At 60.9% G+C, this 23,670-nt stretch overlaps 1 protein-coding gene and 1 long non-coding RNA gene across 5 annotated transcripts; one reads left to right on the forward strand and one right to left on the reverse strand.

The window, feature by feature from the left end:
- The first annotated feature begins 483 nt into the window (after positions 1–483).
- Positions 484–22,041, forward strand: LOC129206880 (uncharacterized). 4 transcript variants are annotated; one of them, XR_008577305.1, is made up of 6 exons: positions 484–683; positions 1,302–1,658; positions 5,035–5,732; positions 6,345–12,256; positions 12,863–13,001; positions 17,490–20,379. It is a non-coding gene; the product is annotated as an uncharacterized LOC129206880 (long non-coding RNA). The 4 variants fall into 4 exon arrangements; XR_008577308.1 differs by lacking the exon at positions 12,863–13,001 and having other exon boundaries at positions 490–683; positions 6,345–7,865; positions 17,490–19,554; positions 19,720–20,379; XR_008577307.1 differs by having other exon boundaries at positions 490–683; positions 6,345–7,031.
- On the reverse strand, positions 3,554–20,480 carry ANO9 (anoctamin 9). Its single transcript, XM_054826959.1, has 24 exons — positions 20,371–20,480; positions 15,980–16,045; positions 15,626–15,742; positions 15,228–15,364; positions 14,922–14,971; positions 14,297–14,355; positions 14,047–14,129; positions 12,180–12,314; positions 11,972–12,068; positions 11,538–11,598; positions 10,434–10,516; positions 9,877–9,981; positions 9,174–9,338; positions 9,047–9,083; positions 8,426–8,537; positions 8,078–8,135; positions 7,795–7,892; positions 7,429–7,595; positions 6,799–6,951; positions 6,315–6,462; positions 5,584–5,703; positions 5,260–5,353; positions 4,997–5,109; positions 3,554–4,144 (listed from the first exon to the last, which is right to left on the reverse strand). Exons 1-24 carry the CDS (start codon positions 20,374–20,376, stop codon positions 4,117–4,119), a joined length of 2,292 nt encoding a protein of 763 aa, XP_054682934.1. The 5' UTR covers positions 20,377–20,480; the 3' UTR covers positions 3,554–4,116.
- Positions 22,042–23,670: the final 1,629 nt, after the last annotated feature.

Raw genomic sequence — 23,670 nt, forward strand, 5'->3', positions numbered from 1 at the left:
GGCGGGCGAACAGCCGGGCGGGAAGGGCTCCTTCAGCTTTCCACGATCCTCGACTTGGAAAAAGAATGGCTCTACCCTCCTTTTGAAACAGAAAGGAATAACCGCCCCGCAGGGCAGCGGTGCCGTAGGGCGGGGGGCAAACACAGCGATGTGCCGCGGGGACGGGGCAAGACAGGCCGAGGCGCCCCCACCCTCAACGCCCGGCCTTCGCCTCCCCCTCGCTGCCCTGCCCGGCGTGCTTTCGCTTCCAGTGGTTCATTTACCGTAACTTTTGTTAGCGGCCCTCCCTCGCACCCGGGCCTGGGCCCCCGCTCCGCTCCCCTCCCCTCCCGCCAGGCCCCTCGGGCCGGCGCCCCGCTGTTTCCATAGCAACCGCCCGCCGCCGGGCCGCCCCGCGCGGTGCACGCTGGGTACTGTAGTCCCTCCCCACCGCCGGCCCCTCCGCGGCTGCGCCCGCGGCACTACCGCTCCCAGCATGCCCCGCGCGGCGCGAAGATGGCGGCACCGTAGAGGGAGCTCCCGCGCGTGGCGCCGGGGGGCGCCGGGGCCTACATAACGGCAGTGGTGGGGCCAGCGCGGCCCCGGGAGCGGGGAGAGGCCGGGGGGCGAGAGAGACCAGCGCTGGCAGAGTGCGCTTGGGCTCCGTCCGGCTGTGCTCGTCTCGGCAGGGCTCCTGTCCCCGGGTGAGGCGTGTGTGGGTGTTTTTCTCTCCCTGCGTGGGTGCGCACAGGTCACGGGTAGGCCTGTGGGCCCGTTCAGGCGGAGAAACATCCTCCGCTCCGGGTCCTGCTTGGTTATTCTGTAAAATACTGGTGCTGTTGTGCTGGGGGGAGGGTAGAGGGAACCCTGTGCGGGGGCTGGCGCTCTGGGAACGGCCCCGCAGGCCTGAGCCCTGGCGAGGCACTGCCTGCGTGTTCGGGGCAGCGGCTTTTTGAGCAGCTCTTTCGGGGGGGGCTCCTCTGTTGTCCACAACACCACGGTCACGTTGATGCCCGGGCGGCGAAAGCCAGCGTAGACCAGTTGGCTTGGTGGGATGATAAAGGATGTCAGGGATCAAGGCCAGATCCTGGGGATGGCTTGGTAACAAATGGGGAGCTGATGAAACCTCTCTCGTTCATCAGAGTTATCCCTGTGGGTAGCAAGGAGCAGTGGAGGTGGTCTCGGTCACAGTGGCAAAAGGACAAAAGCTGGAGGGCTGAGAGCGCAGCTAGTGTCAGTTCCCTGCCGGACAGTTTGTGGCTTTCTGCATGCTTGGGAGTGAAGTTGTGAGGCTGAGTTAACCCTGGTGCCTTTCTCTGCAGTACTGACTCGGGCATGTCACCTCCAGGACAGTCACCTGCTGTCATCGCCGGCCTCAGCCACGGGGCACGGCCCCCATGGACCCACCACCTCCTGGAGGAGCCTGTGGTGGGACCCTCGGGGGACGCAGACAGCGTTACGGGTTCTGCAGCGGAGCAGCTGTGACCCTGCCCTGTGCTTCGATAGAGCTGTGACCTGCCGGGCGGGCAGCGGCTGGGGTTGGCATGCCCGGGCTGTCCTGCAGCTCCGCAGCTGAATACCCCGTCAAAATCCTCTGGAGCTGAGGCTGTGGCCTTCAGATCCTGCGCCACGCCAGCGCTTGTGACCCCGTCCTGCCTGCTGCCGCATCCCAGCCTGAGGTGAGTGTGTGCTGCTGGGGCATGAGTGGTTCCCTGCGAACTAGCAGGTGAATGAAAATTACTGTGTAGCGCGAGCTTGCTGATAGCCAGTTCTTGATGCATTTAACAGCTTGAACCTAATTAGATTTAAGCTACGCAGAGCTGCCAGGCGACTGTGTTCCAAAGCCATTGATACTATATGAAACCAGGGTTTGCTTCCAAGTCCCGGAGACAAGGATGTTGATACAGGATGAGGTGCCACCTACTGAGAGACCTTTAATCACAATCACTGCTCCTCTCCGAGGACGCACAGTGGGCGCTGGCTTTTTGCTCTTAAACCAGGGCTGCTCTGACCCTTCAAGTGAGCTGAAAGCAGTGCAGTTCCTCGTGACACGTGCAGTGCTCACGGCGCTTTGTACAGCGAGAACCGATTTAATTACGGGAAGAAGTGTCACTGCGCAGACTTCGGTACAGCGGTATGGCTCTAGCCACAGCAGGGGCTCGCACCAGTCTGACTTTTAATTAACAGAACAAGACAAATCAGCCCTAATGAAATACTTGTTCCTGACCTGTGGTGCTTGTGTTTGCTTATCTGTGTCTTTCTGAGTTCGCAGGGTGGCTATCACAGTCGTTACATGTGCGCACACGCTTTCACGCTGTGGCACCCTTGTAGCTCCCACATTTCATTCAGTTTGTCCCCACCATTCACCTCCAACACAGGGAGGCACCTATTGCCATTTTACAGAGGAGGGCATGAAAGGGTGGAGCTTGAGGTTAAACTTACAAGCCGGCTAAAAGTTTCCAGTTCTTATAAAGAAAAAAAGACTCTAAAGCTTTGAAACGCTCTAGTGGATTTGCCCTGGAATTACCAAGGACCGTAAGAAAGCTGGAAGCCAAGCTGTGCTCACCTGTCCCTGCTACGGCCTTCCTCATTAACTGGAATTGGGAAAAACTAAGAGTAAAGCTTTTTCCCCGTACATTTGCAGACCCAGCTCTGCGCGGCCCTGACGTAAGGTGGAGGGAATCTCACGGGGCATTAAAGGGCTGTTTCTGCCCTCGATGACGGTGAAGACTCAGGTCTTTGAGGGCACGTTATCGTTCCTGGGCAGCAATGAACAAAGACTTTGTTCCCTGAGCACAGGTAACTGCCTCGGGTCAGTAAACGAATGGCTGAAGGTAGCCCCGGCAGAGGGCAAAGCCAGCGGGCTGGGAATGTGCATATATTGGAAAAGCCGCAGCGTTGGCTGTGACGTGCCGTGGGACGTGACCCCTGCTCTCTGCTGAGACAAGCCCCCCTCTGTCTGCAGGAGGAGGGGGCCCAACCAGGCTGTGGGGCTGAAAGGGAAGAGGTGGAGAAATACTGGGCTGGTGAGGCTGGGGTTTAGGCTCACAGGTCGTGTTTTGGAGCAAGAGCTAGCCCTGCTAGCCCTACTGCTCAGGATTTTCCACGCAGCTCAGTATTTCTGTTACCCTGCACATCTAACAGGGTGTTTCCCACCGTGCATGGTCAAAGTGCCAACTTCTTTTACGTGTCTCGCCAGCCAGGACCCACATCAGCCCTAGCTCCGGGCTACGCACAGGCGCTTCAGCTCCAGCCTTTTTGCATTATCCACGTTAAGACAGAAAAGGGTTTGGGGGGACAATTCCTTTGGATAATGTGGATGGCAGAGGAGGGAGGCAGGAACGATACCGGTGTGAATACAGGCACTCATTGGCAGCTGAAGATCTGGCCGCTGGTGTCCGTGCAGGTGTTATGTTTATTTATGTGGTTATTTACCATTTCGCTTGTGGCAGTTGAGCCAGGCACAAGTGTCGGGGAGCTTAGGGCAGATGCAGAGGCTCGGCTGAGCCTGGAGCAGAACACAGGCAGGCTAACAACTGCATTTCCCCAATGTCCGTGAAAAGAGCAGGTTGGAGCTGCAGCCGTGCGGCAGTCGTGCCGAGAGGAGGATTGCGCTGGCTGTGGAGAAGGAGGAAGGACTCAAGTTTCTTGGTGGTGCAAGAGCGAGGAGGCCACTCGCAAAGGAGAAAAAAGGCCAAAGTGCAAAAAAAGAGCTGGAGAGGGAACCTGGAACGAGGGAACTGGCTTTTCCTGTGACACCAGGCCACGATTGATAAGGAAGCCAGGTCGTCTGCAAGCCAGGGTCACGCTCGCCCGACGGCGGCTGGATGCTGCACCGTGGTTTGTCCGTAGTGCCAAAGCGCTTCCTCAGCTCCGCGGCGGGCTGGGAAGGCACCATCCCCAGCTCTGCTGCGACTTCCTTCCTCCTCACAGCCGTGCAAGTCGGAAAGCATCCTGCTCCTGCGAAGCCACTGTCACGTTGTCACTTCCCAGTTCAAGTCCAAGCTCGGTCAGAGCCGGGGCACGTGGCCCGTCTCCATGTGCGGTGCTGCGGTGGTTCCTCCTGCACCCGCGGCACTACCAGGCTGGGGAGGGGGGCTCGAGTCCGCGTTTCTCCTTCTCCTCGGTGAGCGGTGGCTACACCTCGGTGGAGTACTCCATCATGCTGGGGGAGAAAGGAGAGGGGTGTCACGGGAGGGAAATGTCTGAATCGGGAAGCAATGGGGAGGTGCGGAAAAATATTCAGAGTGGGAATGGGGCCTTTTGCCAAAAATAAATGGAGAAAGAATGATGTGGTTTGTGGACAGCCCCTGTTTGTGGGGAAACCCCTCCGTCACTGGGAAAGCCAGGGCCTGAAAGCTGAATTGTGGCAGCGTGGTGCTTCCTGAGCCCCGCTCGCCTCTGCTCTCGCCTGGATTTTGGGGTGGCAGCTGGGACGAGGTGGCCGAAAAGAGGGGCAGGCTGAGCCCTCCTCCGAAGTGGGGCTTGGTCCACGAAGGACAGCCGCACCAGGGTGGCCCAGCCTATGGCTCTCAGCTACATCCGTTCTGTTTCCAGCTGAAATACTTAATTTTTTTTTTTTTTTAAACAAAGTTTAAGTGGAAAATTTGGGCAAAATTGTTCCTTGTTTTTCACTTGGAGTTTTTCTGAAGGAAAAGCCAAAGCCAAGCAGACCCTTCCTCTGGTGAGCTCTAGTGCTGAATTGCCTGAGCTGGACTCATTTCAGTGGCCTTGAGTGCCAAAGAGCCAGGTACGGGGGGAGGGAGGGAGGTGGATCCTCATTTATGGGTAACGCAGCTCATCTTAAAAAGAACGGTTTTCTGCCCAGGTAGGTCCCAGGTAGGAGAGGCCGGGCTGAAAGCTGGGGGAGAAGCTACCCTGAAAAGGGTGATGGAGGGGCTGCCCTGAGGGCAGGAGCTCACAGCCCCACCTTCTCCGTGCCTGCGGTGGCAAGCGTTAGCCCCATCGGGCTCTGGAGCGGCTGGCTCCCGCAGCCGGGCCCTGGGGCATCACCCACCTCAGTTCTTTACGAAGGTTGCTGTGTTTTCTGTCCAGGAATTGATTCATAACCGACTGGGGGACATCAGGGACGTACCAGGCCGCAATCAGTTTGACGCAGAGCGCCACGTGCTGCAGAGAGCAAAGGGAGCCGCCGCGGGCAGTGAGGAGCTCCCCGGCCGGTTAACCTGGCCCGTGCGAGTGGCACGGACCCAGCCCGTTTCCCCTTGCCGCCATGCTCCCCGATTGCCCCAGCCTCCTCCTGCCTCCCCGGGCGCTCACCTCAAAGAGGATGAGGAAGGCAAGCCGGGTCGCGAAGATGTGCCAGAACTGGACGGTGTAGCTGTAGTCGTCGGCGTTCCTGTAATCCTGGTACCTGCGGCACAGCCCCGTCGGTGCCAGCCCGGGCTTCCCCCAGGCCAGACATCGCGCCCTGCCTTGGCCCCATCCCTGGGGGTCCGAGAGCAGCCCCGGCGCCTTCCTCCACACGGCTGCCTCCAAGCCCGGCTCTCCCACCTGCCCGTTCCCCAGCTGCAGGCTGGATGTCACGGTGAGGGGCTCGGAATGGGGGTATGCTACTGAGCAACGGCCACGGGCTGCTGTTACCTGCACTCCTTGATCTCATCTGTGACAAAGTCCAGCAGCGTTTCGGACACCTTTGTGTGCGGCTCGAAGTCCTGGATGCGGAAGACGGAGAGGCTGTGGTTGATGTACCCGGTCGAGCAGCTGCGGGGGGAAAGAGCGTGTCTGCGCAGGTTGGTGAAGGGGGTGCACCTGGTTCCTGGCCACGCTGGGGGCTTGTGGCGTGTCCTGACCAAAAGCTGCAGCTCCTGTGTCTTTCTAGGGGACGTAAAGTCCTCCGATTGCTACAAGCCTGTCTGCCTGCCCCTTTTGTTTCTAAGGTTTCCCTGGTGTGTGGATTCTCAGGTGACTAGCAGTATGGTTGAGCGCAGGCTGTAGCCTCCCATTTTGGGGAAGCCAGCACCCACCCGGGGCTCTCCCTCCCCTCCCTAGCTACCCGTTTTCACAAAACCTGGGGGAGATGAATGTCTCTGAGACTTCTGTCCAGTTTGACTGAACTTGGCCAGTGAGCCGAGGCTTGGAGGAAAAGGAGGGGGCAGGAGAGAGCACGAGCAGGCACCCGGGCAGCCCCGCAGCTCTGCAGCGTTTCACGGTGCTCTTCCCGGGGTGATGTGAGAGGAAAAGCCTCCCCTGCTCCCCTTTCCCCCAGCCACCGTGGGGGGACCGCTTGGCTGCCTCGCGCTTTGCACCGGTGGCACCGAGGCGGGCAGGGACGCTGCGGGCAGGGCTGCAGGCAGCCGGCTGGCGGCACTCACTCCACGCCGGTGATGTTTTCCGTCACGCAGGGGCTGTACGTGTACTTGTAGACCAGCATGGGAATGAAGTCGGACGTGATGGCGATCACCAGTCCGTTCCCGATGACAGCCAGGATGCCGATGGCCTCCAGGACCTGCAGCCAGATTCCTGCGGGAGAGCGGCGGTCGGTGAGGCCCCTCTGACAGCTCACTGCCGCTGTGCAAGGGTTGCAGACCGAGCCCCAGCCCGGGGACAAGTTTGGCATGGCCAGAAGAGGTCAAGTAGGAGACCTCCCAGCTGCCCCTCGGCCTCTGCAGGGCCTGAAATTGCTTCTCGGTCCCAACCCGCAGCTCTCCCTGTGCTCTCCTGCCTCCGCGGTGAAGCGATACCAGCCCCCGGCGAGGGGCTGCTCGAGGGCCTCACGCTGGGGAGGGGGCTTAACGCCGGCACCGTTCGCACAAGCAGCAGTGCGGGAAGGAGGGTGCTCCTTGGGCCCCAGCTCACCGATGTCGTTGGCCTTCCTGGGCACCATGCGCCGGTGCAGCCGCATCATCTTGATGGCATCCAGGCGGATCTCGAAGAGGTTGTTGCAGAAGGCCAGCAGCGGGGCGAGGGGGAAGGCAGCGACGAAAATGGTGGTGAAGCTGTACTGGATCACTGCGGAGGAGGAAAGTGCCGGGTGCCGGTGTGAAGCCACTGCAGAGGGGACATCCCACGGGGTCCCAACCGCTGCCTGGGTTTGTCCTGCTTTGTGGCTTGTGTCAGAGGGGCCTCGCGGGGTGAAAGGGGGAGGTAGACCCCACAGGAGAAACCCACCGCTCACAGGGTGCTCGGAGGGGGATCTGTGGGGTCCCGCAGGGCGCTGGTTGAGCCAGCCAGGCAGAGGGACCACCCTGGGGTTACAGCCATCACCGTGACACTCCTGGGAGGAGAGGAAGGCCCAGGGCCAGCACAGCTGCCTGCTCTCCCTTGTTTGGGAACAACCTCCTTGGTGTGCCGCAGCTCTTGGAGCTGGGTCTCGGAGCTCTCCCTTGCCTACGTGTGGGCTCCTCAGCAGCAGGCTCTCTCCAGCCAAGGAGGACGCGTGGCTCTGCACCCAGCGCCCCTCCTCGCTTGTCCCCCTGCCTTACATACCCATCTCCAGGAACTCATCAAACAAGCTGAAGACGTTGACCTCGTTGAGTTGATAGTTGCTCAACCACTGTCTTTTGCAGGGGTCCTCGACCTCCTCCTCCTCCCATACCATCATGCTTCTCTTCTTGGGGCGTTGCTGCTTCTTGCGTTGCTTGTGGGTTATCCAGCTGCAAGGGGAGGGAGCAATTTGTACGGTTGCCCACAGAGGACAGCGGGGCTGAACTGCTGCCAGTGACAGCCCTGGAGACCTCGGGAAGGAAAAGGAGGAAATCTTGGCCCAAAGACCAGGGTCTGTAAGAGCTGCGAAGCTGTCCTGAACGTGCAGGAGCACCAGGGAGCTGCTCCTCGGGCTGGAGGAAAGCTTACGGGATGAGATACTCTATCACGTTGCTGATGGTCTGCTTGAGCAGCATGATGATGGCCATCTGGATGCAGAGGTCAGTGATGCAGCCGCTGGGGTGGCACTGCGAAGGGACGAGAGGAGAGGAGTTGTGCCTTGCAAGCGGGGTGGCCCAGCCTCGGGGGCTGCGTGGTCGAGGCAGGCACTTTGTGGGGGAAGCCGAGGTTCCCAGAGCCTTGCTGGGCAGTATGGAAAGGAAGAGTAGGAGATGTGGCGTGGGGCCAGAGAGCTTCATGGCAAGTCCCTCACCTCCTCCAGCCTCCACTTGCCAGCAATGCGCACATAGTTCCCTGGGCGGCCGTTGATCCTGAGCAAGGAAGCAACAAGAGCGTTATCTGTTGGGCCCCGTTGGATGATCATCCAGGTGCAGGATGGAGGGCATCATTCTCCGGGCACCGGTGGAGAGGCAAGGGGTTTCGCCCACCCACCATGCCCACGGGGAAAAGTCATCGCACTGCTGAGGTCCCAACTGAGGTCTCTGTGCCTGGTGGGGAGGGCGGAGGGACTGGGCTGTCCCAGGACCCTGGGGAGAGTTGGGGATGTATGCCCCAAGCCCAGGTCCCCTCTGCTCCCCCCTGGCCTCCAGCCACCACTCACCGTCCCAGGAAAAAGGCGATGTAGATGAGTGAAGAGAAGTGTGTGAAGAACTGGAAGGTGAAGATCTTCACGGTGAAGTTGTTCTCACGATGGGAGAAGGTCCGTGGTTTCTCTGGGGAAGGGAGCAAGGCCCAGGGGCTTGGTCACAGAGCGGTGGGACCTTGCCCTGCTCCCCCTTGGATGCCACAGCAGCTCTTTGAAGGTTGGAAGGGTGTCTCTGCCCCTCGTGGAGCCTTCCCCTGAGCCCTTTGATGGAGCTGAGCCCGGCTAAGCAGGGAGGTCCCTCAGAGCCATGAGCTGGGGGAAAAGGGGCCCTTCAGCTGGGGAGGAAACCGTGTTGTGAGCTCTCCGGCAGCTGTGGTGGCCTCCCGCTCGTGCCGGGTCTCAGCCCCGCAGGGTGACTGCCCCTCCAAAGCGTAATGTGGCTGGGGGCCACAGATGAGCTTGTGTGTGGGAGGGCTGCTGGCCTCCCGTGGGGACCTGCGTGGCAAGAGCTGCCCGGTGATGGCGGAGGAAGGGAAGGGGCCAGGACCCCGGCTGCATTTGGGGACCGAGGGGGTGCTGCGCTGCAGTCCCTGGGTACAGCTCGGCGCTGTGAGGTGCGGGCGCAGTTTCCCTTACCCAGGTCACAGAGGTAGAGGGCCACGTGCCTGTTGACCTGCAGGAGAGAGGCATAAATGAGAGAGGAGGGTTGATGGTGGAAAAGCAAGGAGAAGAGCTGCTGCCCGCCCCGTGTCACGCTCCGCACCTTGGTCATGATGACAATGGTGATGTAGTGCAGCACGGCCCCTGTTATCACCGCCATCGTGTTGGCCTGCTCACGGAGGAACTCCAGGTTGCTCTGGGTGAACAGAGCCGTTGCTATCACCCGGTAAATGACGAGCGCGTGGGCGATGCCGATCTGCACGACAATCTGCGGAGAAAGGCAACGGGGTGGTGAGAAGCCGTGCATGGAGGTCATGTGCTCCATTCCACCTGAGGACCACCAGCCCTTCAAACCCTGGCTCCCTTCACCAGAGCTCATCTGGATGTGGCCTCAAATGCAAGCCAGTGCTCTTCAGTTAAGGTTGAGAGGTTCATAAGGTGGATGTCTCCACCTGAACTACTCATCTAGACTCTCTCCATTGGCTCCCGGGGAGAAATGAGGGCATCGAGGGTTTGCCTCTTCCTGCCCTCTGCGTTACTGCTTTTATCCTCACTGCCTTCCACTGCGGGAGCAGAGCCTTCAGCCCAGATCCCCAGAGGGTGGTTGGCCTCTCCCATCGGCACAGCGAGGTGTGAGCGTAGGGAGGCCCTGGATCCTTGTGATGGGCACGGACCTGCCCTAACAACCTGGTTTCTGCCTTTGCTCCAGCAGTAGGACACTCCGAGGTGCTGGTCTTGTGGCAGAGTAGGGAGGGAAGGAGGAAAGCCCTTAAACCAGATCTTCCTATGGTCACCCTGGCACGTACCATCAACAGAACCAAGAGGAGTACGATGGTGCTGCGTAAGTAGGAGTGCTGGTACTGCTGGGGTTCGTGCTGCAAATTGTTGATCAGCTCCATAGCCAGCTCCTCCTTAAAAAAAAAAAAAGAAAAAAAAAGTCAGAAAATGGGAAAGAAAGGATCCAGCAGAGCTGCGCCCAGGTAGCGGAAGGTCCGGGGGTCATCGTGTTAATGGACATATGGGATGAGCAGCGCCAGAGAGGGACAGGGACGAACACCCAACCCGACCCACCACAGCGTGGCTAATCCCGATTGAGTTCAAGGCCTTGTGCCCAGAGAGGTGACCAGCAATGCAGAGAGGTGGCTACCATCTGCTTGGCTCTCTGGAGGGCTCTGTCTCTGCCAGGACCCTCCCAGGACTGACAGATGTTGGCTTTGCTGTTTGTTTAGGTGCCTCCATTAGATGTTTACATCTACAGAGAACCAAGCTGGGCGAGGGGTCCCCGTGACGTGTCTTTTCTGTAGGTCCAGCTGACTACTGCCCTGAAAAGGGAAGCACGAAGCAGGAAAGATGCCGTCCTCACCTCTTCCTCATCCCACCTGTACAGGTCCCAGTCGGTGACCACGGTGGCTCTCTGCCTCTTCCACAGCTCCAGGAACACGGTGGCTGTGGGGGGGAAGGAGGCAGCGCTGAGGCACTCGGGGATGGCTCTGGAGACACAGAGCGGGATGGACAGTCGTGTCCGAACCAGCCCAGGTTGCCCTCGGCCCCGTGACGGACCGGCAGCCGCGTGAGTGGCCCTGGCCATGCCGCAGCGAGCGCTCGGCCCCATGTGGGGACGGGGTGGAGGGATGCGGGTGGGCTGCCGCTGGCAGGCAGGCCAGCTCTCGTGTCAGTAGGGGATAAGCACCGGGGCCGTTCTGCTGTGGTGGGCACGTCTACGTGGCACCGGCGTGACGCTTGGTTCTGGGTTGATGAAAAATACACCTTTCGAGCGGAATAGGTGTCCCGCACCGCGCCCCAGCGTGGCTGCACCTCTGCAAATCCATTTACAGCCACCTCTCCTGTTAATCCCATTGACCTTCCTGAGCTCGTCCCCGTGCAAACCAGCCCACAGCGACACGCGAGACCACGTCCGTGTCCTGCTCAGACCACGGTCCCGCAGGCGAATGGCCCGGCCCGCACCCGCGGTGGTCTTTGTAACTGAACGGGCTGGCGTAAAAGCAAAAGGGGTGGGTAGACAATGCGGTGACGGGGTCACATCAGCTCAGAGCCCGGTGGTCTGCCGTGCGTATTCCCCAGCAGCTAGGAGAGCGTGCAGCAACCTGGGAAGGTCAGTGAGGGATCTGGCGGTCCCTCCTTCCCGCAGCTGCTGGAAAAGCCCAGCCGGAGCGGCTGGTGGGTGCTCTGCAGGGGGTTGGGGTGCGTGAAGGAGCGACAGCTCTCAGGCAGGACGGGTAAGGAGCGTTTGGGGAGCTGAAGGAAACAGCTGGGGGGAGTTTGTCCCTTCCTTGCCTGGAAGGGGAGCTGATGTCTCTGGAAGAAGAGGAGGTGAGGACTAAAGGGCCCCTGAACGGTGAAGCTGCGTTGGTGTCCCATTTTCCTCCGCCCGCTCTCCCCCTAAGCCGCGGTGGGCTGCTCCCTCTTCCGAGCTGCGTGTGCTTGGCACCAAGACGTGGACACCTACCCCAGATCGCCATGAACATGGCAAACACAACTGTCCCCTCGTTGTCAATCATGTGAGTGACCTGGAGAAGACCAAGGAAGAGCGTGACGGGGGCAGCGGGGTGCGGGGGCTGCGACACCCGGGGGGGCTGGGGAGAGGCTCAGCGCTCCTCTTGCCACCCTGGTCCCCCCGAGACGGGTAAAGATGCCGCAGGAGGGCGAAGTGTGGGAAGGGGACGGGCGCTGGGGCTTGTTAGCGGTAAAGTCTTCCTTGGTGGTGATGGAGACCGTGACCCGGCTACACCTCCTCCGTATCGCACAGCTTAGCGGAGGTTTCCTGCGTGTTGTGGCCAGGTTGCTGGGGTGGCTTTTCTCTCCAGTGCTGGGGGACCCGCACAAGCTGGGAGCGTGTCCCCGTCCTTTGCCTTGAGCCCGTCCTGGGAAGGGGCTGCCCACCTTGGCATAGGTGCAGGTGTCGGAGAGCAGCCAGAACGGGCACTTCTGGTCGCAGAGCGGGCACATGATGGTGGTGTTGGCTTCGCAGATCTCCTTGCTAGAGAGAAAGGCGTAGAGGGAAGCAAAGGGGAATAACGGCGGCTCAAAGCCACGCGCGTAGCAAAGCCTCGTGAACGGGACGCGCGTTCGGCGTTCCCAACTGCCTTACCTCACCTGGCTGGAACTGAAGACGGTAATCCCAGCCACGAAGACCACCACTCCGGCCAACGCAGCGAATCCCAGCAGGTAGGTGTACCAGCCCAGCCAGGCGAAGTACAGGGCCACCTTCTCACCGAAGTAGCACCTGGAAGGAAAGGTGAGAGGTGGTTTGGGGTCAGTGGAAGAGACCGCGTCGTTAGGGGTCACTAGAAAATGCTTTTCCACCCCAAAGGGATAGCGGGTCCGAGAGGAGCAGTGCTCTCTGCACGCCTGGGACTTGGGGCTGGGAGAGTCAGCCCGACCGAGCAGAGGAGCTGGAGGAACCAGAAGCGTGCAGCGTTTCCCGGGGATTGCAGCAGCAGGACGTGCTGGGGAGAGCGCTGGCTCTCCTCGTGCTCTGACTGCACGGCAGCGCAGCCACGTGCGGCGCGGGCATCGCTCTGGGGCTGCACGGCACAGGCGTGCCGAGAGCAGCTCGGGCCGAGGGGTGGGCGCGGGACGGAGAGCAGCGGGGCTGTGGGGGGGCTGGCTTGGCCGGCATCGCGTGGTGTAGGGCTCGTGGTCCTGCGGGTTCAGCAGAGCCTGTGTTAGTCCTGTTCTTAGTCAACCTGGTGACTGATGCGAACTAAGGAGTGAGATTTTAATTTTTTTCTTTTTTTTTTTTTTCCCTTCCCGCCGTGGTTAATACGCCAGAGGGAGAGCCAATCTTGCCGATGCTTCCGTATGAACGGCCGTGGTCCCACAAGCACTGCTTCTGCCTGTCCGTGGAGGGAGCCCCGAGGGTCTCACTCAAGGGGAGACGCCTGCACGTGGCCAGACTGACGCGTGCCAGGTTAGAGGGGTGGGAGCGGTTGAGAGCCCGAGCTGCTGGCGGTGTCTACAGAGCAAGTTTAGAAATGCCGGGCTTGAAGGCGAGGGGGGTGCGGTGTCTCCCAAAGCAGAGCCGTTTCCCCTTCTGCGCTCAGCTATCGCCCTGCAGAGCTTTCACGCCTATGGTGGCGGTGTCCCAGTTGGTCTGGCGTGGGGAAGAGGGTTGGAGGCACGGGTCAGAAATGATGGTAACCGCTGACCGATGCACCCGCCTCCCCTCCTGGGTTCCAGAGGAATGAACTTTCTACCGGCAGCCAAAGGTGGGGATGTGCTCCCTGGTCTTTGTTTAAAACAAACCAAAACCCCGACACTCCTCCCCGCGCCCAATTTCGTACTCGGCCCCTGAACCCGTCTGTGGTAGCGAGGAGTCGTGATGCATTAACCTCGGCAGCGAAGAGCTGTCTGACCTCGTGCACCGCGGAGGCATCGGGAGTCCCTGGTGCCTCTGCTAGACTTGTAAAGCGCCGTAGACGCTTCAGGAAGCAGAGCAGAGCTCCATCTCCCTGCCCGAGCCTGCTGACGGCTCCGTGGGGCAGCACGTTCTTTGGGCCCTCCTTCCCTGACCACGGCGAGTTGGTTTTCTTCCCCTTTTAAAGTAAGGGCCGTGCTCTTCCCCCGGCTGTAATGCGGTTATGGGAGCCCTTGTTGCCCTTAACGCCCCGAGCTCAGCCCCGGGCTGCGCGTGCTGCAGGATGCCGTTCCCATCTCGCCTTCCCCTTGAACGTGGGGGTACGTGGTTGAAAACGAACCGGGCTAATTAGAACCCGTGCAGGTGTGGGGGCTGTTTCATACTGCAAAATGAGCAGATGGAGCTCGGTGCCACAGGGATGCCCCTGAGGCCAAGAACTTCGCAGGCTTCAGAAGCCCAATACTTGCGAGAAGAGCCGGGTTCAAACTGGTGATTTAGAAGAAAGCACAGGAGCCTGGCAAAAGGCAGAAAGCTCTCTGGGTTTCGGGAGGGACCCCTCGGTTAGAAGGATCTGCCGTGCCTCTGCTGCCTGCGTTACCTGATCTTCTCAATCGGCTGCCTGTGAAATATCGTCCTCCAGCGAGCCCAGTTCTCCTCTAGGAATTCCCTGAAGTCTTCTTTCTGGAGAGCAGGGAGGTTGGTGGGACACGGGCTACCGGGGCAACCCCGACCCCAGCCCAGCGCCCAGGCTGCCGTCGGAGCTCGGCCGTGCCCAGAGCGGTCCCGGTGCAGCCCCGGCCACCCACGGGGCTCCCCCACCTCCCAGGCACCCGTGTGCTCGGTCTCACCTCGTGCAGGGGAAACATCGTCTCAAAGACCTTCTTCTTCATCAGGTCGCGCAGCTTCTCTGGTAGTGGAGCAGAACGGAGAGGATTAGTGAAGCTTTGCTCTCGCCCCGTGTGCTCCCCGCGGGGCAGGATCACCCCAAACCTTTTCTGGAGCCTTTGGCGGGGGGAACCTCCGCCTGGGAGAGGCTGAGCTGTTCAAAAGGGATCAGCACTGATCCTCGTGGTTGCTCTGCCCGGCTGCCGCAGGCTGCGTCGGGGCTGGCTCTGGGAGCGAGCCAGGTGGGCAGGTCGTTCCGGAGAGCCAGCACCCTGCGCTGCCCTGCTCCGCCTGCGGCATCACCGAGGGATGAGCTCTTCTGGGGATGCAGGAGAGCGGCGGCGGGCGGCCAAGGTCAGGGGTTTGGGGAGAGGGAGCAGAGGGCTGCTGCTTCCTGTGGTCCAAACCTCCCCGCCGCTGCGTGCAGCAGCAAATTTTACTCGCCTGAGCTGCACCCTGGCTTTCTCCCCCCTTCAGCGTCCTCCCCGGGGGCAGCGAGGCAGCTGGGGATGCCCGTGCCCGCCGTGGGGCAGGAGCCTTGCTGCGGATCCAGGCTGAGCATCGCCCCTCCCGGCCCCGTGCCCTTACCGAGGTCGGGCGTCACCGTGTTCTGCAGGATGAAGTTCACGATCTGTATCCTGAGCAAGGAGAAACGGGGGTTAAAGGCTGCTCTGGGGATACGGACTTGCGTTGCGTGGCCCTGGAAAGCAGGGGAGGGAAGGGAGAAGGTGTGCACCAAAACCCGGGGAAGAAACGGGGAGCTGGCAGCTTTGCACGTGGTAGGTGGAAAATGAAAAGCCTGGCGCAACTGTGAGCTGAGCTGGAAAATGGGTGCTGCTGCGGAGAAAGGGGAGTGCGAGGTGCTGGGAGTCAGTCGCCCGGCTCGGCGCCCACCTGGTGGTCACTGGTATGTTGTGATTGTTGTTGGGGTTCTGCGGCCTGCTGTCGGGGTTCCGCTGGAGCCGCTGGTATTTCTGGAAGATCTGTTTTGGCGCACGGACTCCATAAAATAGCTTCTTGTCCTCAATTTTCTGGCGGGTGGAAGAGAAGGGCTGTTAGAGCAATGCTGGCAGAGCCAGAGGGGCAGGGAAAGGGGCCGAGCCGCGGGGGCCAGGGGCTGGGCGAGTCCTGGGGCTGGGCTCTGCCCGGCTCGAGCAAGTGGTTTGCCTTCCAGCACTGGCAGGGTGACCAGCTCGGTGGGTCGGGTCCCCGCCATCTCCCAGACCAGGCTTGGACCCCGGGTACCACGGGGTAGCCAAGCATCCGCTGCCTTTTCCGCCACAGCCCCTCACCTTGATGGTGAACCCCTTCTTGCTCAGCTCATCCAGGAACTTCTTCCTCTTGATCTCCTTCTCGCTGCCCACTTCATGGATGTCGCTTACCAGGACGAAATCCCACTTCTCTTCAACCTGCCCAGGGCAAACACCAGGGGATTCATGGGGGGGGCAAACCGAGAGCTCTCCCTCTCGGCTCCAGCCTCCCTGAGGTCTGGACCTTCCTCACGACTGTGCAGAGGGTCCCTGTGACTGGGGGTAAGCAGGAGAATGGGGATGGGGAAACTGAGGCAGCTGCTGCCCTGACACTGTCCCGCTCCCCTCTTCGGGCCGTGCTGAACTCGCTGTGGGCGCAGAGGGAGCGAAGTTTACCTGGGGTGCACGCGGCTCCGCGTCTTCCCCCGGGAAATCCCTCCAGGGAGTCAACAGAATTTCATCCTGCGGAAGAGAAAACCAGCGAAGGCTTCAGCGGGCTCCCCGGGAGATCCCGCGTCCGGGCATGGAGCGAGCCTCTCCCCGCACCCGTTTGGACGGCACGGCGATGCCCCGGCGCGGAGCCTGCCGGTCGGGGGGTGTCGGGGCCAAGCTGCCCCGCGCCGGGTGGTGAGAGCGGGTGAGCGGTGCCCTGCCTGCGCTTCACAGAGCCTGCCCCTCAGCAGAGCCCGCTCGCGGCTGGGTGCTCGGCGGCGTGCCGTGCCGTTGGTCGTACCTGCAGCGCGTCGCGACAGACGGAGCCCGTGCCGATAGAATTGCATTACGACATAGGATCAAGACCCCCCCCCCGGCCGGCTCTGCTGCCCCAGCAGCCCCGAAGGGATGCCCGGGGAGGGGGCACGAGCGGGCTGGGCTGAAACCTTCTCCCATACGCTCCTGCTCTCCAGTTCGGGTCTTCCTGAGCCAGGATGGCTTCGTGGGCAGGGATCCTGGAGGGACTGCTGCTCCACGAGCACGGGCAGCGTCCTCTCGCGCTCGCGTAACGCCCAACGTTTATGGCACCCGGGGGTTGCAGACAGGAGGGGAAAACCCACAAACCTCCCCCTGCTCCGGACTTTGCTCCCGGCTTCACCTGATGCCCTGACACTTGTGCTGGAAGTGTCAACACTTAACTCTCTCCCTGCTACGGTGGTTTTTACAATCGTTAATCAACCTTTTCGCCTCGTTAGTTGTTCCTGTCAGATAGAGCGCTGTTAGCTTTTTGGCGAGGGGGGGGAAGGTGGTTTTAAACCCTGGCGAAGGGAGAGCGGACACGGACAACCGGAGGCTTGTGCAACCCTGCGGACTGCAGCAAAGCAGGCGAAAGATGAGTTCCTGGAAAACACCTCGGATGCCAGGGGACAGAGAGGGGACAGTGAGCCGCTGGCGCTTGGCTTCTGCCTGGTTTGCTCCGGGGAGAGGCTGCGCAGGGGCGAGCGCCGCGGCTCACCTTCGCTATTTAAGCCTAACTCTGCTCAGACACCCAAGCGGTGCAGCTCCGGGGGTGCACGAAGCAAATGAGGCGTCCCTGCGGCAGCAGCTGCCCTCTGCCCCGCGTGATTTCCCAGCCCGGGGTGCCCCTCCGCCGAAGGGTGCCGCAGCGAGCACCCTCGGGTGGGCGCTCGGAGCAGGAGCGCGTCAGCTTCAAGCCGCTTTGTCCCTGTCCTCCGCGCCTGGCTTCCCTGGTGTGACCTCAGCCCGGTTCCGCAGCCGCAGCTCCCTCTTAGGCAAGAGGGGATGAGCCCAACCCGTGTCTCAGGGGGTTGGCGACAGCGTGCGGGGCCTCAGACCCCGGGGAACGCAACGGCTTGAATAAAGACACGCTCTGCCAGCCGTGCTGTCACAGGGGCGGGGAGCGGGTCCTGTTTTAAACCCAGCATTTTCGGGGTTTTTTTTTTTTTTTTTGCAGTTCTCTGAGGCGACTCGTGGTGCAGCCCCGCAAGCAGTTGTGCCGCTGTTCCCGAGGGCACGGCGACGCGGCACAGGAGCGGGAAGGAGCTGCCAGGGGATGGGGACGTCGTCAGTCAGCGTTGCCACCAAAGGCGTTGTGACCTGAAACAGCGGCCAGCCAGACAAGTTCATCCAGCTGTAATCTCGGGAGCAGAGCGGTGGTGGTGGTGGTGGTGCAACCATGCCCTGATGTAAGACCTGGATCCCAAGCTTTCACTGAAGAATGAGGCCATGGGAGCAGGAGAGACCGGGATGAGGAAAGGGCTGAACGCTCTGCCAGGTCCTCTCGCACGGAGCCGGGCTCCTGGCTTCCCCTGAAGCTTAAAGGGCCGTGGGGAGAGTGACCACCAGAAAGCCAAAGTGAGAAGCCTCGAGCAGAGGGACGTTCTCCCCCAGAGACGCTGTTGCAGTAAGGACCAGCACTTCCCACCAGTAAAAGGTGCCCCAGCGCAGGCCAAGTCGCAGAGGGGGGTTGCGGTGCTGTCCCTTGCTCGCCGAAGCCCCGAGCAGGCTTTGGGCTGGGAGAGCTGGGGTTTGGCTCGGGTGGGTGTCCCGGGTGGGTAAGCACCTCGCTGGTGCAGCAGCTCTCCCCGTCCCCGGCCAAGAGCCCCTCTCTGGGCACGGGGCGGGAGCAGGAGTCGTGCCGGGGCTCTGCCCCACTGCTGATGCTCTGACACTGGCATGGGTCTGGGGGTCAGCACCCCTACACGGCAGTCCTGCTGCTGCGGACCCCAACGAGCTCAGGGGGAGGAGAACGGAGCCGCGAGTGCCGCAGCCGCCATTCCCGGGCAGCTCTCTGCAGGCACGGTCCCCTGCCCAGCGGTCGGAGCATCCTGCCCAGCACGTCATTTCCCGGGGAGGAGGCTGATGGGATGACCAAGGTACGCTCGCCAACGGGACGTATCCAGCCGTGGGGCTTGGGCTGGGTAGCCAGGCTGGGAGCTGGCGTATCGGCAGCCCCAGATCCCTGCCCGTGCCTCAGAGCCTGCCCCGGGGAGAGCTTGGGGCTGAGCCCGCAGAGCTGCGGCAGAGCATCCTCCCTCCCGCAGCGCTCCCAGCCATAACGTTGCCGGTCTCAGGCCGGATGCGCCAGATCCTGCCCCTGCTTCTCCACGTGCCTGAAACAGCGAGCACCGATTTGAATCCCGGGAGGGACTTGCTGCTTTCTAATTCCCCAGTCAAGCCCGAAGAATCGGGGGGGCTGCTCCTCGGCCACCCGTGCGGTGCGGCGCTCTAGGCAATAGGGAGGTCGTGGTAGCGGGGTCCGGTTTTTCTCTCTGTTCCCATAGCAACGGGATTTCCCGCCTGGTACCCGCTCTGCAGGCAGCGCGAGCGCCTCTGCGGAGGGCTGAAAAACGGGGAGGAATCTGCGAATTACTTGCAGATTAGCACGGGCCATGCGCAGTACCCACCTCGGGAGCGGTAAGGGATAAAGATTGCGTTCAGCTGCAGAGGGGGATTTGCAAGCCCGTGATGAGGGAAGGGCGGCGTTTCGGCAGGTTTAACTCGTGGCATCCTCGCGAGGCAGCGGCTGCTTTAAGCCTTGGCCGCTGGGCAGGAGCCCAGCCTGCTTTTGGGGCCAGATGTGGCTCGTACGCAGGGACAGCTGCAGAAGGCAGGGACTTTGCATCACTAGTACTCCCACACCTATTTATTTTTATTTTTTTTTTGTGTCCTGGAGGACTAGTGACGCTGTCTGGTCACGGCGGCTTTGCTCTGGCAGCACAAGGCAGCCAGGTCGGCCCCACGTTTGCAGGCAAGGGACCTCGGCTCTGAAGCCGTGGTACGAACCCTGGACTCTAATCCCTGCTATCAAGGAGGACGGTGCTCGCTGAGCTCTTTCTGCCCCGTAGCTGGAGCAGAGTTGGAGGCACGCTGTGCAAAGCTGTAGGAGAAGTGCAAGGAGAAGCGTAATTTCCCCGTTAAAAGGGGGTTGTGTGCCCTGAAGTTGCGTGCCTGGTTCCTCATCAGAGGCTGCGTAACCCGGTGCCCTGTGCAAGGCTTCTGGGTCCGCCAGAGAAATGGTGAGAGGCCGCTCGGGCTGGGGGTGCAGTCGCCGGCGTGAGTAACTCGGGCACAGCACCCGGATAGCATCTGGCATCCTTGTTTTCCTTTCTAATCACGGATCGGCAAGGGTTTGGGTGGTTCCTGTCACCCACACCAAGATGATCGAATTGCTCTTATCTCAGGGATGTTTCTTATAAACGCTTCCCCTGGAGCACTTCCACTCGCCTCCCAGTTTCCTAAGAAGTGTGAGAACCTCTAATTGAACGGGCGGATGGTGCACCTGTACGTTTGCAGGCTGTCCCGATCTTTGGGAGTTTGCCTGGCTTTTGGGATAGTGGAAAAACGACGAGAGAAACAAAACCTCGCAGCTCCCCCCTCCCCTTGCTTTATTTCAGGTGCTCCTGAAGCGCCCGGGGCCGTCCCCTTGCTGCTGCAAGCTGCGCCTTTTCCGGGCTTATACAAGCGAAAGATCGGCTCTGGCTCCAAAGCAAACCATCCTTCCCCGATCCGTGCTGCGCCCCGGCACCGGCATCTGGGGCCGTGCGTGACCCCCCGGCCGGAGCCCGCGGTGCGTGGGGCTGCGCTCTCCTCGCTCCCCGGCTGCGGGGACCTGCCGAGCCGGCGGCACCCACCGCTCTCCCCCTCGCGCGTTCACGGTAGGAATGAGATTGCTCGCTGGAAGGGGGAACCGGAGCTTTGCAGCACCTTTTGAGTAGTTCAAAGGCTGAAAGCACACAAGTGGTAGCGATCGGAGCTTAGAGCGTCCCGTGTCTCCAAGCTGCAGGTGGCTCAAGCAACCTCTTGGAAATAGCTGAGCAGTTTCTGTCTCCTACCTGCATGGCGAAGTGGAGAGCCTTCCTCTTCCCCCGCTCCGCTCCTGCGGGCAGATGCCGGAGCCGTCCGTCGGGCAGCGGGGGAAGCCGAGGCCGCAGGCGGGATGAGCTGCGAGGCTCCTGGGCGTTCTCACGGAGGGCTTTCCTTCCCCAGCTCCGGCGCCCGAGGTCTCATGTGAGACTTGACTTCCGTGTGGGACTCTCGCCTGCCTTGGGAGGGAGCTGCCTCTGCCTGGCAGCGGGCAGACAGCAAGGAGGCGGCGAGGAAGCTGCCCTTCACCCTCGCTCCAAGGAGCGGCAAGCCCAGCACCGCCCCGCAGCGCGGGCAGGTAACCCTGCCAAATTCCCCTCGCCGGCTCCTCTGCCCCGCCACCCTCCTCTTCCTCCTCTGCCCCTCTCGCTGCTGCCGCCGCCGCGTCCTGTGGCCAGCCCCAACGAGGGGTCACAGACGGGGACCGAAAGGAGGAAGGAGGTATCGGCAGGAGCTCTAGAAAGCGCTAAACTAGTTCGTACAAGGAGGGGAAAGAACACGAAACCCAAAAGGGGAAAATGGGGCTGAGCTGTGCATAACCTACCTGGTTCTTGGGGGAAGCCTGGGCTGCGCGGAGGGGGTTGGCTGTGAGAGGCAGGGGATGGGAGCAGGGCGGGTGGGATGGGGCCAGGGCTGAGTTTAACAGCCAGGGCAGGGAAAAGAGGCAAAGCGTGAGCTCTCCGGACCGGGGAGCAGACTCTGCTCCACGGTGTTTTCCGCCTGAACGCAGCCCTCTTGCTCCCTGCCTTGGACGGTGGCCCGCTCTGCTCTCCACCGCTTTGGTTTCCCTGTGAGCCGCAGAGAAAAACTGGTGCCCTGGAAGGGCTGAGCAGAGGTTGAGAAATCCTTTCCTCACGCCTCGCTGCCTGGCAGAGCAGCACCGGGCGTCGTGTGCTTTTCTCCCCGTGTGCAATAGGGCTGTTGCACGAGGGGCATCGGGGTTCGGCATCGACGATTACGGGAACATCCGTAAGTATTTTACAGCCCTTCAGAACGAGCATCCCCCCTCCTGCTGAAGAGGAAACCATCAAAGTGTGCTCTGAATGTTCCTCCAAACCACGGAGCCCTCCTGCCTCCCTGCTCCTCACAACCTTCTCATTTCGCAGTGGATACGATTTACCAGAGCACGCCTGCTCCAGCCTCTGCTTTCCTGGTGGCGTTTGTGTCAGGGCGCTCAGCCGTGGCCCGCTGGAAGTGGTAACCGAGCCACCGAGGGCTTTTTTTGTTCACGCAGGCTTGATCCATCCGGACGTAGGGCTTGGAGCAGGGTATAAGTCCCTTTGCAGACAGGGCGAGCGAAAAGGTTGTTATCCGTAAGCCGGGGCTGACGGCTCTCCTTATGTCTGTTTTCTGGGGGTTTCATTGCTGTTCTGTCCAAGAAAAGAGCTGCCTTTCCCTGGGTGTAGCAGAAGGGTCTGGATTCCCGTCTGCTCTCCACCAAGCATCGCTGTGGGTCGCTCTTAAATATTAAGTCAGTCCTGGGGAGTAATCCGGCTGCGTCCCGGCAGGAAAGGCAGCCAGCCCTTCCAGAGTGGCGTTCCCAGGCCGGCAGCATCACGCTGCCGCTTTGCCAAGTGCCTTGAACAGCCTCCGAATCAGACCTGCAAATTTAAAAAAAAAAAAAAAAAAAAAAAAAGAAATCATCTTCCAAATGTCCTGCTGTGCGTGAAATCGAGAGCAGAGCCGGGGCAGGAGCGGACCTTTAGCCTCCCGGAGGCAGCCTGCAGGGCTGGCCAGGAGGGGAGAAGGAGGGGAGAAGTGCCTCTGTCCCCACCAGCTCTCCATGGTGGTGGGGGGACGTGCGCGTGTTTACCTGGAGAGAGCGAAGCCTGGCGAGACAGGATCGATGGTGCTTTCCACAGCTCCCGACAGAAGACCGAAGATCTTTGCAACGCGAGCACTGCTGGGTTGAACGGAAGCGTGGTTACGGGTAGGTGGGACGGTCGCGTCACTCCACCTGCACGCCTGTTTCTTCCTCCTGCAAACTTGGCCGAGTGGGACTGGGAGGGCTTTGCTGTCCGGATGGGCCAGCTGATTGAATGTGGGCATCCAGCAGCGGTCCCGAAAACTCAGGGGCTTTACTAGCCAGTGGGGAAGGTGGGTCTGTGCCTGCAGAGTGGCTTCGTCCAAGGTATCCGGCCCCCCAGCACCTCTTGCGGCACGCAGAGGAGACGCTGTGCTTTTTCCTTTCTGTCGTGGAGGACCTCGGCTTTCCCCGGCACGAGTTAGCTCCTTTGGCAGCAAGGCAGGCGACCGAATCCACGGTGTTCCTCGTTCGGCGCCTGCCTTCCCAGGAAACCCTCCTGCAACGCACCATCTCAGCATTTATTGCTCTTGGGGGACGGGTGCTGAGCATGGCAGGGGGGAAAACAAAAATCGGGGAGGGAGGTGATGTACCCTCCAGTCTGCTGGTGAAAAATCTGCGTAAGACGTGAAGTGTCGCAGAGCTCCGGCTCACGCGCGTGCCGAGGTATTGCACCCGCACGAACCCTCTGTAAGCAGCTGGAATTATTTAAGATATTGTCACCCTCCGCTGTTTATTGCTGCTGTGATCCCATCCTAATCCACCGTGGCATCGCATCGGCCCGACAGCCTCCAACCGCTTCGGGCAGTGGTTTGACGCGTGCTGGGCGAGCTGGCGTGGAAGCTCCGAGGAGCGCTCCCTTCACCTGGTGTAAATCCCGGCTGGACGCGGAGACGGTCGTTTCCACCTGAGAAGTGGTAACGAACCGCTGCGGGCTTTCCTGCGTGAAACCACTTCGGCTTCACGATGGAGGGTGCTGCCCGCGCCCCGCCTGACAACGATGCTTCCGGACAGGGAGCTCCGCTTGTGAGCGCGCAGAGGCTGCCCCGCACGCAAACATCCCCGCTCTAGGATGGTGCCAAAATATTTATTTGCTCCTTTCAGCCCCCAGGGCCTTGGATATTTTTTTTTTTTTTTTTTTTTTTGCAGGGTCTTTTGAAGGGTATTGTCTTCCTGTGTGTCTGGCTAGAAGGATATAAACCAAGAGAGATCCTTCAGAAGAGGCTGTTTGGTGGTTTTCAGCACCAAACCGCAGCTTTCTGGTTAGCGGGGCTGCGTTTCCCTGAAGCGCCTCTGTGTCACTCATGAGCTGAGTTGAAGCAGGGGTTCTGCATCCTGCCCAGGAGGTTGTTCCTCCAGCAAAGGAGCCGGCCGCTCATTCCTGGGAGAGCCCGGCACCACGGAGACCCTGAGGTATTCCAAGGAATTGCGGTTCGGTTTGTGGGATGAGTGGCGCAAAATGGGT

The sequence above is a fragment of the Grus americana genome, chromosome 5 (genome assembly GCF_028858705.1).
Source record: "Grus americana isolate bGruAme1 chromosome 5, bGruAme1.mat, whole genome shotgun sequence".
Classification (NCBI taxonomy): Eukaryota; Metazoa; Chordata; class Aves; order Gruiformes; family Gruidae; genus Grus; species Grus americana.